This window comes from Pituophis catenifer, unplaced genomic scaffold (assembly GCF_029215685.1).
Source record: "Pituophis catenifer annectens isolate HBS135680 unplaced genomic scaffold, rPitCat1.0.hap2 SCAF_8, whole genome shotgun sequence".
In the NCBI taxonomy this organism is placed as follows: Eukaryota; Metazoa; Chordata; class Lepidosauria; order Squamata; family Colubridae; genus Pituophis; species Pituophis catenifer.
In genome coordinates, this window is record NW_027256888.1 from 11,680,671 (window position 1) to 11,694,054 (window position 13,384).

General features: G+C 39.8%; 1 protein-coding gene across 1 annotated transcript in view; it reads right to left on the reverse strand.

The window, feature by feature from the left end:
- Positions 1 to 13,384, reverse strand: part of NFXL1 (nuclear transcription factor, X-box binding like 1) — a 64,049-nt gene that overhangs the window by 10,994 nt on the left and 39,671 nt on the right. Inside the window, exons 16-19 of the mRNA XM_070948209.1 lie at positions 5,748 to 5,888; positions 4,582 to 4,748; positions 3,471 to 3,540; positions 2,406 to 2,510 (exon numbers count right to left, since the gene is read on the reverse strand). Coding sequence (XP_070804310.1) covers positions 2,406 to 2,510; positions 3,471 to 3,540; positions 4,582 to 4,748; positions 5,748 to 5,888 — 483 coding nt within the window. The remainder of the gene's footprint in view (positions 1 to 2,405; positions 2,511 to 3,470; positions 3,541 to 4,581; positions 4,749 to 5,747; positions 5,889 to 13,384) is intronic.

Consider the following 13,384-nt stretch of genomic DNA (forward strand, 5'->3'; position numbering starts at 1 on the left):
GCTAGCTCATTAGATATACTACATGTAACAAATGTCTTGTAAGTAGAACCTACGAAAGTAAGAAATCACTAATAATAAACATACAGGGAATCGCTTGGGGGAAATATTAAAGATGTCTCTCAGGCATTAAAGGGCCTAACCAGCATTCTTCTTACAAAAAGAGAATGGCAACCAACATTAGTCCAGAATGGTGTGTAGGGCACAACAAAAAAACACACATAGCGGTATTTGAGGATTTGTAAAAAAAAAAAAAAGCCAAGATGATGGTTGCAATCATAGCTCCGTTTGTTTTGTGTGCAACGTTAATATTTTTCAAAGTTAATTCAGGGGGAAAGATCAACATTGCAGTTCTCTTTCAGAAATGATCTATTAAAGATTGTTTGCCATACTGACTGTTGAAAAATATATCTGCCAGTTTATATCTTGCTATATTTTAGTCTCAAAATAAATTAAATAAATAAAAATTTGGAAATGTACTTCCTACCATTACTCATATCACATGAACGCAGATGCCAAAATGGCCGTCACTGTTGTTATATTTAATTTAATTTAATTATAGCATCCATCGATCCCATACTATCGGGTTTTAATTTTATTTGTATTGTTGCTATTATGCATTTTATACTGTACTAATTGTATTGTTATGTTGTTTACTCCCTGTCAATAGTCAATATATACATTACACCAAAAAAAAAAAAAATCCCACCATATAACATAATCCTACATTTTACTAGGAACTAAACATCCTTTTTCATTCATGTCGCTTAGTAATATATGAAATTAAGTTAAGCATCACTGGTATTTAATTGGATTGTTTTAGACGGATATTCAACACACATTAAGAGCTTAAACAATTTCCCTCAATGAATTCCTAATTTACAGGATCCAGTCTGGGTCAGTCACTGGGACCAGAAGTTTTGTCTTCCTAGCTTTGGAACTCGTCCTTGAGGGAACTTCTCTCTAGCAGAGTGTGAATCGAATTAAATTCAGACTGAATTAAATTCCTAATTTAATTCAATATTCAAAACATATGCATAATATTTATATTATGAATATTAATATGGGACACTGGTTTATGACATATGTCTCTCTGCTTGACTCTCAGAAGTGTGCTGCCTGGCTAATTTCAGAATATCCTATTAGCATAATTAGTAGCACTCAAGGAAGAAAAACATACAATTTTTAATGGTTAATTAGACAGATAGTCAATTGATGCCTGGCATGAAATGGAATTTAACCTTCTGCCTTTCTTTCTCTATCTGGTTAACGTGTCATCACCAATCTAAAAAATCACATCCAGCCATATACAAGTGATTAAACGGAAAAATTACTAAATTCAGTTCCACATTAGGGCTTAAAGAATTTCTATTGCCACTGTTTCAACTGCATCTATAATATTCTATCTAAATCTTGTACAAAGCAGCCCAAAAAATACAAAGAAGAGCTGGAACAAAAGAGTTTGGAAAATTCTTTCTAATTAAGGATGATTTCAAGAATGAAAAAAAAAATAAAAAATGAAAAGCATATATAAATTAAAAAAAACACACACACTAAGACCCATCTTGTAATTTGCACTTAAATGTGTATATATCCAGAGTTGGGTGACATATAAATTTAATAAAATTGTTATTAAATTGCAAAATGTTAATTAATAATACTATTGTATTATTATTACAGACCTAAAAATATAGTAATTTATACCATTTAATTTATACAATGTATATTTGTTTGCTATGTTTCTGCTTTTATTAGCTTTATTACAAATTAGTTAAATTTAACAAACAAAACTAAAAATACAATAAAGTATTCCTATTATTATGAACTATTTTTTAAAAAATGGGAAAGCAATATACAAGTAGTGTTTGATTTACAACAGTTCATTTAGTGATGCTTTAAAGTTCAACGGCACTGAAAAAAGTGACTTATGACCATTTTTCACATTGTAGCATCCCCATGGTCGTGTGATCAAAATTCAGATGCTTGGCAACTGATTCATATTTACGACAGTTGCATGTCCTGGGGTCATGTGATCACATTTTTGCGACCTTCTGACAAGCAACGTCAACAGGGAAACCAGATTCACTCAACGACCCATGATACTACTTTAACAACTACAGTGATTCACTTAACAAATGTGGCAAGATAAGTCGTAAAATGGGGCAAAACTCACTTATCAAATTTTTCACTCAACAACATAAATTTTGACCATCAATTGTGGTTGTAAGTTGAGAACCACCTGTAGTAAATCATGAGTTGATTTCTCCTCATGGAACACGGGTTTCCTGTGTGACCTCCTGAAATTGCTCCAGAAAGTCCCTCAGTGGTAAATCACATTTCACAAATGAATTCATAAAAAACACAATAACTTTGTTTATGATATAGTTTACCTCATTAATATAGCTTACCTTTTTGAGTCTCTTACAAGGACAACGGATCTTAACTTTCTGATTGCAATTCTGACAACACTCCCCTATATGGCATATCTCTTTACATCGATGGCCACAAGGTAGCTGTAATGTCAGAGAGAAATATATGTGTCTGGCACGAAGCATAAATGCTTGGTTTTGCTTACTTGCAGTTGTTGGTTATTATACTTAAATTCCTTGTACTTTGAGCCAAGGATGCTAAGAAATTTTCTAAACAATTCATTTTAATGCAAAACTCTTTCCAGGCTAATACCAAGACAACAATGTAGATTCACCCATGTAGTCACCAGATGTTAAATGTTACTTCAGAATTTACCGTTCAAATCAACCCACAGACTCTTCTTCCCCATTAGCTTTTAGAATTAAAGTCACTGGATGCACTTGTCAGTGAGCATACATGGTTTAAGGACTTCAGATCACTTCTGAAATCTGCCATGGCGCTACTTATCAATTTCCAATGCTACATTACCGTACTGCCATCAATACCCTGTCTCCCTGAAAATAAGACCTCCCTGAATAATAAGCCCAATCGGGCTTTTGAGCGCATGCACTAAAGTAAGCCCCCCCCTGAAAATAACCCCTCCCTGAAAATATTTAACCGCATGCGCAACTGGTCCCCGCCATTTTCTCTGGTTAGGGTTAGGGAGACAGAGCTGGAAATCAGGTAAGACGGCAAAAGGAGCCCCATCTTGTTCCACGCGCCCCAAAATAATAAGACCTCCCCGAAAATAAGGCCAAGCGCTTATTTCGGGGTTCAAAAAAATATAAGACAGGGTCTTATTTTCAGGGAAACATGGTAGTTTCAAATTATTGACAAATATGTCAATAATATTATGTGACCATTATTAATGATATGCATATTGTGACTACTACATTTATTGTCTTTTTGTTATTCAAAACGAAATGTACTCAGACAACATGCTGTTCATATAGATATTGAGTTTTTTATGTTTATTGAAGAAAAATATATCAATAAAACATATAGTACTTAAAAAAAATTGATGCCAAAAAATAGATTCAAATGTTTTTTCTTTTAGGGTTTACCTCCTTGGGGCACTGGTTTTTGCATGAACACAGCTCTTCTTTTTCTTCTGCATTAGCATTAGTGATTTTTCTGAAAAAAATAGAAATCAATGGTAATTCATTAAAAAAAAGAGACAAAATAAATAGCGAGTCAAGTTATTCATTGTCTTATTTTCTATCAACGTATCGATGTTGAACTGAGAAAGCAGACGTAAAACAGGTGAGGATAAAAAAAAGGGAGATGGAGTTTGAACAATCAAATAAAGCTGGCTCAAGTGATTTAATATCAGATTAAGTATTAATCTCACGAGAATAAAATGAAGAGGTTTTATAAGGCAACACCTGAAATGCCCACTGTATCACAGGTTAAATTTGGTAAAAATGCTTTGATTCAAACTAGCCCGATAATTAGGATAAACTGACCACTAACCCAGCATGCTCAAAAATAATAAGTTAAAGATAAAGGTTCCCCTCGCACATATGTGCTAGTCATTCCCGACTCTAGGGTGCATTGCTCTTCTCTGTTTCAGAGTCAGTGCTGTCCGCAGATGTCTCCGTGGTCATGTGGCCGGCATGACTAAATGCCAAAGGGGCACGGAACGCTGTTACCTTCCCACCAAAGGTGGTCTCTATCTTTCTACTTGCATTTTTTACGTGCTTTCGAACTGCTAGGTTGGCAGAAGCTGGGACAATGGGATTTCACCACTGGACCTATGTATATATGTATCACTAACCCTGATGATGTTACCTATTTAGGGTAATAAAACGTCTGCAAGAAAACAAACAAGCTCAGAGAGCACCAAGACTCCCCAGACCTATGCACAGTTTGTTTGCAAGTCTTCTTCTTCATCATCTACAGCTGCCCATTCTAATGGGCAGCCTACAAAATATAATATGAGATGAAAACAATTAAGACATAAAGAACAAGAGAACTGGGACTAACCACAACTATTTAAACATCCCATGAGTGCAGTTGCCTCCCACCGGAAGATTCTGACTGTTTATTCATAAAGAGGAGGAAACTGGTGGATGGGTGTGTACCTCATCTCAACATAGCAGTGTAAAAACAAAGTAAAAGTAGCTTAATTACCAAAAGCTGAAAGAAGCAAACAAAGACCGTTTAATTACATACATGCATTCAATGTACAGGCTTGTCAGTTTGCAGTGACATTTTATTCGGATCATTTGAGCGCATGCCGGACATTCTCCAGGATGGCATGGCAGAGGGCACGCATGAGAGCACCCAGCTGGTCGTGGCTTGGAACATCCTTCTTCACACTGAGAACATTCTGGGCCCGCCTAGTAAAAGGAGCAAAAATGTGATTTATCATTTATGGGCTTTTTTTGAGGGGGACCATCCGTTCATTTAAACTTATGTAAAGACGCTTGGCTCGCTCAAGTGACAGAAAGTTAATATATTGGCTTGAAACCTTGAAAACAACAACAACAACACAGATGCAGAAGTCATGTGGACTTTTGTTCTTCCTGTAACTTCCTCCCTGAAAGTCACTCCTAAAGAAGGATGGGTAGGGGAGAGCCTCCTGCACGACATGAATAGAATAGAATAGAATAGAATAGAATAGAATAGAATAGAATAGAATAGAATAGAATAGAATAGAATAACAGAGTTGGAAGGGACCTTGGAGGTCTTCTAGTCCAACCCCCTGCTTAGGCAGGAAACCCTACACCACTTCAGACAAATGGTGTATTCAAAATCTTCTTAAAAATTTCCAGTGTTGGAGCATTCACAACTTCTGCAGGCAAGTTGTTCCACTTATTAATTGTTCTCACTGTCAGGAAATTTCTCCTTAGTTCTAAGTTGCTTCTCTCCTTGATTGGTTTCCACCCATTGCTTCTTGTTCTACCCTCAGGTGCTTTGGAGAATAGCTTCACTCCCTCTTCTTTGTGGCAACCCCTGAGATATTGGAACACAGCTATCATGTCTCCCCTAGTCCTTCTTTTCATTAAATAGACATACCCAGTTCCTGCAACCGTTCTTCATATGTTTTTGCCTCCAGTCCCCTAATCATCTTTGTTGCTCTTCTCTGCACCCTTTCTAGAGTCTCAACATCCTTTTTTACATCGTGGCAACCAAAACTGGATGCAGTATTCCAAGTGTGGCCTTACCAAGGTATGATAAAGTGGTATTAACACTTCACGTGATCTTGATTCTATCCCTCTGTTGATGCAGCCCAGAAGTGTGTTGGCTTTTTTGGCAGCTAATGTAATGCACCTGTTAAAAAGGCTCCGGTCTTTATCAAGAAACCAACTGTGTTTGCCACCGAAAAGCTTACTTACCTTTTGCCTACCATTGTTGGCATCTTTTTCAGAAACTGTGTGGCATTCTTTCGGGCAAGTATGATTCTGACAATCCAGCCACCTTCCACAGACTCTTTTACAGGAATATGGTCGTGCCGTATGACATGGCAACGGGCTTATCTGAAAGATTGAGATAATTACTTGAGGGACACTGTAAACAAGCTTCAGCGTTAATTCTACAAGCTTTCACACAAGACAAGTTAACGCATAAAATTTAATCCTCTTTATTTAGGACATGTTGCTTCCATCATGGATTCTAAGCAGATTGCAACAGCAGAAACGTAATTATTGATCACAGTCAGCCAAATGTTTAGACTGGATTTAGCATTTTTATCCACCTACTGAGTCCTTCTGAAGACGTGGGAAGAGCAGTTGTTCTTGGATGATGTTAAAGGTATATAATCATATATAAATTGTTCGAAGTATTATTATTACTTAATAAATGCTGCCCCCGACTCCGATAAACTCTAGTATAGTGGAAAGCAACTGATTATAGTGGTATCACACATTTCATGCAACAATATCGAAAGATAACTGGTTCAAATTTTGATAAGGATGTTACTATAGGTTTCAATAAACTAGACCAGGTGTCAGCAACCTGCAGCTCTGGAGCCGCATGTGGCTATTTGGGCCCTCTGCTGTGGCTCACCACTGGCTGGTCCCGCCCCTCACCCTCCCCTCCCAGTCACTCCTCGTCTGGCCTGAGAAGGTAAGGGCGACGGTGGGGGATGGGAGAAGATGCCAGGGCAGAGAGAGAGAGATACAGAGAGAGAGGTGGGGAGAGACGGAGGAGGGAGGGGAGAGATATGTCAAAAGGATTTTGTGGTTCCCAGTGTTTTTTAACAACTGGTTCTCTGCCCTAATGACCGGCTGAGTAGGCGTGGGTAGGGGGTCATGTGACTGGTGGAAGTGAGTGACATCAAGTTGGCCACGCCCACCCAGGTTTTGTGGCTCCCGGTGTTTTCTTTTCTGTGGGAAATGGATCCAAATGGCTCTTTGAGTATTTAAGGTTGCAGATGCCTGAACCAGACAAACTATTTAGAACCATTTCATTGCGGGTACAGAGACAGATTGAATTTTGAACAGTCCATCACTCGTTTTCCAAAAATTCTGTTGCTCATGAAAAAAGTCTTTCACCTGAGCCTTTGGAAAAGAATGCAAAATGATGAATTATTGTAAAAAAAAAAATCCTTAGGATTTTGAAAGAATAGAAGGTAGATGTTGGCAATAAATGTTATCCAAGTCTTTCACTGTGGCTAATGATATAAGTGGTTTCATTCTGCTGCTGTTTGAAGCTACATTATTAATCTGATTATCAGCTCTTTTTCTTAGACCAGTAAATCCTTTTTCAGCAAGATATGCATATACTCGGCTTGCTAGGCCACCTGTGCGGTTCCCGGGTGAAACGAAGTCCACACACTGTGCAGTGAAGCAAACCCGATTTATTTCTCACTACTCAGCAGCTTGTAGTCAATGCCGGATCACAGAATGGATTAAACGTCTGCCACTCGGCACTTCTTTATAGCCCCGCCTCGCCCCCTTGCTGGTGGGCGTCTCCTTGTGCAGTCCCAGCTGTCAGGTGGCCATTTCGAATCCACTGCCGAGGTTAGTCATGCCGCCGCGCCTGTGTCGTCATCACTCCGCGTCAATCCGGCTGCGACTTTGTTATGCTACAGTGCCGGTTCCCCTGCTTTCACCCACCCCTTGCTTACCCGAGACCCCTTCTAGTTCCATCACCTGGACCGTGAGTTAATGGCCTCTCCGTAGCTAGTCTACCCCCATCACCATCTCCCGTGCCCATCATCCCCCGTAACGTCCTTCCGTTGTGCATCACGATAGACCGTTTCCCAGGCCATCGAGGTGTCGAGGGCTGCTTGATGCTCAACATGTATTTATTTTCCTATTTCCTTCTGAAGTTGGTCCGCACGATCGGCAGTACTTATTGGACAACTACCGTGTTTCCCCGAAAATAAGAAATAAGAAACCCTGAAATAAGCTCTTGGCCTTATTGCCATGCACTCAAAAGCCTGATAGGGCTTATTATCAGGGGATGTCTTATTTTGGGGGAAACAGGGTACATTTATGAATGTAATAGGATTGTGATATTCATTTGGTTTTGGAATGTTAGTGATACAAGCATCATTACAATAAACTGCATAATATAGATTCAAATTCTTTATTATAAAAATCTAAAATCATGGATATGCAGTGTAAACTATTATTCAAGTTCATTTATGAAGATGCTGAAGAGTACTGGGCCCAAGACAGAACCTTGAGTGTCCCTCCGCATACTTCCCTCCCTGTAGTTAATTGTTCCATTAAGGAATATATGCTGAGTGTGGTTGATCATCAACACTTCACAATTCCTTGCAAAGATCTTGTAAAGAGTGATTATATTTCAGAATTCTTCTAAAAATAATCTGAAGACAGAGTAGGAAAAAACCTGAATAAGACACCAAAGTTATTAAATACAGAGGCGGCTTATGACAGGGGTGAAATCTAAAATTTGTTACTACTGGTTCTGTGGGCGTGGCTTGGTGGGGGGGGGGTAATGTGACTGAGTGGGCATGGCCAACTTTTTTTTTTTTACTTTTAAAAGCATTTTTTCTACAACCTTAAGAGGTTGTAGAAAAAATGCTTTTAAAAGCCTCTGACGATCCCAGCTGAGCCGAGATCATCAGAGGCTTTTTTTTTTTTTTTTTAACTTTTAAAAGCATTTTTTCGGTCGAAGAGGTTGTAGAAAAAATGCTTTTAAAAATAAAAAAACCAGCCTCTGATGATCATGTGGCTCAGCTGGGCATGGGGGTGGGGGGAGGCGCTGGGATTTTTGCTACCGGTTCTCTGAACCACCCGCCACCATCGCTACTGGATCAGGCGATCCGGTCCGAACCGGGAGCATTTCACCCCTGGCTTATGAAGACAGCAGCCAATAGGAATTATAATTATGCTAGAGATCAAATGCTGATCTGAGAAAGAATAAGTAAGAGAAGGAAAGGAAAGGACAAAGTATACATGGAAAAAAGAAATATAAATGCCAGGAGCCTATTCAGAATATTAAGCAGGAAGAGACAGTCTCGTCTATTAACATATAAGCATGCCTAAATCAGCTATGTGTTATGTATTTATATATCCATCTATCTATCTCTATCTATCTATCTATCCATCCATCCATCTATCATCCATCCATCCATCATCCATCCATCATCCATCCATCCATCCATCCATCATCCATCCATTCATCCATCCATCCATCCATCCATCATCCATCTATCATCTATCCATCCATCATCCATCATCCATCTATCATCCATCATCCATCCGTCCATCATCGATCCATCCACCCACCCGTCAATCATCCATCCATCCATCATCCATCGATCATCCATCGATCATCCATCCATCCATCATCCATCCATCCATAATCCATCTATCATCTATCCATCCATCATCCATCATCCATCCATCCATCATCGATCCATCCATCCGTCAATCATTCATCCATCCATCATCCATCTATCATCCATCCATCATCCATCCATCCATCAATCATCCATCCATCCATCCATCATCCATCCATCCAACTATCATCTATCCATCCATCATCCATCATCCATCTATCATCCATCCATCCATCATCCATCCATCCATCCGTCAATCATTCATCCATCCATCATCCATCCATCATCCATCCATCATCCATCCATTATCCATCCATCCATCATCCATCCATCCATCCATCCATCCATCCATCATCCATCCATTCATCCATCCATCCATCCATCCATCCATCCATCCATCATCCATCCATCCATCATCCATCTATCATCTATCCATCCATCATCCATCATCCATCTATCATCCATCATCCATCCGTCCATCATCGATCCATCCACCCACCCGTCAATCATCCATCCATCCATCATCCATCGATCATCCATCGATCATCCATCGATCATCCATCCATCCATCATCCATCCATCCATAATCCATCTATCATCTATCCATCCATCATCCATCATCCATCCATCCATCATCGATCCATCCATCCGTCAATCATTCATCCATCCATCATCCATCTATCATCCATCCATCATCCATCCATCCATCAATCATCCATCCATCCATCCATCATCCATCCATCCAACTATCATCTATCCATCCATCATCCATCATCCATCTATCATCCATCATCCATCCATCCATCATCGATCCATCCATCCGTCAATCATTCATCCATCCATCATCCATCCATCATCCATCCATCATCCATCCATTATCCATCCATCCATCATCCATCCATCCATCAATCATCCATCCATCCATCATCCATCCATCCATCCATCCATCCAACTATTGTCTGTCTGAATTTTACCTGGAAACTTGGTATTTTTATTTTTCTATAAATACAAAAAAGTAATATTACTATTACTTCCAGAGTTTCGTAAAGTTCACAGCATTTGGAAAGACAATTTTACTTGGTTGGTCTTTCAACTCTAATTAAATGTTGATTGGCATTATTGCCTTATAAATGGACCAGCTACAACAACAATAAAACAGTGGTCTCCATTGGCCATGAAAATATAATGCAGTAAAATTTTACGAGCAGATTGACTAAAAAACGGTGGAAATGTCTAATCGTTTCATAATTTCTAAAATGCGCTGAAATACACGTTGAAAGATTTAGTTCAAAACTACTGACCCTGTTTCATATTCTGACATTTTAAATGGTCATTTCTCTAGAACATGCTCAAGTCTGCTGCACTTGTGCATAATTTTCACTACAGGTAGTCCTCGGTGTACAACAGTTCATTTAGTGACCGTTCAAAGTTACTGTTGCAGCATCCCCTTGGTTACTTGATTTACAGTCGGATGCTTGACAACTGATGCACATTTATGACAGTTGCTGTGTTCCAGGTGTTGTGGTCCGCCAGCAGCCTGCAGAGCTGGCAGCGGAGTCAGACAGTGAGGAGGCTGGGGAGGAACATGGGCCAGTCCTGGAGGCTGGGGAAGGCCTGGATGAGGGCTCTGCATCGGAGGCAGAGAGGGGGTTAGGGCCATCTGGGAGTGATGCACGGACTCCAGAGCCCCCAGAGTCGGACAGCAGAGAGGCAGAGGAACAGGAGGAACCTGTTCCTAGTGCAGGCATGTGCAGAGCTGGCAAAAGGGACGACTCAGGAGTAAGGCCAGGAGATGATTGGCCCCTCCCATAAGGCTTAAAAGAGAAACAAAGGCACTTGGGGCCTTTTGCAGGAAAGCAACATTGCCAACTCTGTTTCCAGTTGGCATCTCTTGTTTGATTCTGAACTCTGTGGGGCTTTGCCATGAAGGCCATTAGCAGGGTGTCAAAGAAGATAAAGATTGGTGATTATCCTGAAGGACTTTTTCTGAAGGACTTGTTTTGCTACTAATTGGGACTCAGCTGGGAATGAACGTAATTCTCAGCTGTTACAATAAAATAGGTTTGTTTGGGACTAATTGTGTCTTGTAATGACTCAGTAAGCCTAGGTCACAACACCAGGGTCGTGTAGCAACATAAATTTAGGGCTCAATTTTGGTCCTAAGGTAAGGACTACCTTTATAGTGAATATCTGGTATAATAGTTTTCTTCTGCAACACATCCCACTCCCAACTTTTAATGTCCACCTCCACTCCTATCCATCTGGAAAAAAAAAATGAACCAAACATTTTTTGCACTGATCCTTCCAGACATCACATCATCTGCAAAGAGCAGCCTATACACTCCTGAAACATAATCCACACTTGTTCTAAATTAACAATCTATGCCAGATGTTCTAGCCCATTATTAATAGTATTTTGTTCCCAAACCTGAGTGATCTGAATACATGCCATTGTTAAGGTATTTCTTACTAACCAACATCCGTTTTTACTGATATTATTATGATTAAATTAGCCTTAACAGTTTACATTCCTGCCAGTCTGCATATGTTTTCTAAAATATACATACATCAAAATGAGACATCTTGTGTAATCACCGAAAGCAAAACGTTTTGTACAATTTCTCTTCAGACCTCCCTGTCATTTTTTTAAAAAATCCCCTGTTGTTTTGCAATAAGAAATTATACTTAGATGACTGGCTGATTACAGCCTTGTGGAATTCAGTTCATCAAAATAATCCCTTTTTACTGAAGGACACTGATCATTATTTTACGATCAAAATTCAAAAACTGGAGCACGTTAAGTTTAAATGTTTCCTTAAAGTTGTGTCATGTAAATGCTGGTGAATTTTTAATATATTGAATCGGGAACTGGGTCTTTTTGCTTAGCTTGGGGAGTGGTGTTACCCATGTACCAGATCCTCAGAAATACACACTTAAATGTGTGGATGTTTGGGTGGTTTAGGGGTGGGGAATTTGTGGGGAATTTGTGTTTGGGGATTGTTATGTGTGTTGGACTTGGTCTTTGGGTGTTTAGTGAATTTCGTTGTATAGGTATACTTGCTGTGATTCCGATCCCCGAGCCCGTCTTATCGGAGGGAGAAGACTCCAAAGGTGAAGGAGAGGAGTTGGCCAGGCCTCCCTCTCCAGGACCCTCCTCTCTGGCAATGACTCAGGTGTCTCCCGAAGGAGAAGAGATTGGCCAGGAGCAGGTATCTCCGAACAGTCGCAGTCGGACAGTGATGGAGATAAGTCTTGGCTGGATCCATGCCAGCGTCGGAGAGACAAGTGCACGCAGCAGAAAAGGAGGCATGCCAGAGATTAAGATGAGTCACTGGACCACACCCCACAGGGGATAAAAGGGGGTGTGGTGGCCATTCAGGCTCTGTGATGGACAAAACTAAACAACTAGCGAGTCGCATTGTATCTCTGAAACTACGTTATCTGCCTGCCTTGGATTTAATACGGACTGGACTTGACAATTCTGTGGCTTTGTGTATTTGTTTTGGCTTATCTGACAGAGGAGGAACACCTCCCTCTGTGAGTAAAGTTCTTGGCAAGCAGCTACCGGGTTGCTGCCAATCCTGTTATCGAAGGAATTTATTGTCTGCAAGTTTTATTTAACTCCTGGCTGACTGTTTGTGTGCGTGTGTGAGACGGGGACAGAACAATACTGTGTATACACGTACAATGACAATAAAGTTGTTATTATTATTGTTGTTGTTGTTATTAAAGGTTGTTAAGGAGAGAAAAGGAGCCCTGGTAGTGCAGCAGACTAAAACATTGTTATTAATATCAGCTGCCTGCAATTACTGCAAGTTCAAATCTCACCAGGCTCAAGGTTTACTCAAGCCTTCCATCCTTTCTAAGGTAGGTAAAATGAGGACCCAGATTGTGGGGGCAATAAACTGACTTTGTATAAAATATACAAAAGTATGAAGGCTATTGCTTAACGCATTGTAAGCCGCCCTGAGTCTCCAGAGAAGGGCGGCATATAAATCAAATTTAAAAAAAATTGAGCTTTGGAGATTTATACAGGGATGGATATTAGAAATCACTGGATATAAATTACAATTGAAACCAGAATACTATCTATTAAATATAAGGCCAGATAAGATAGGCACGGTTTGATTGTATATATCACAACTGCAACAAGAATGTTTTGCTCAATATTGGAAGGGGAAAGACTTACCGGCTGAAGATTTGATTTTGGGAAAAATT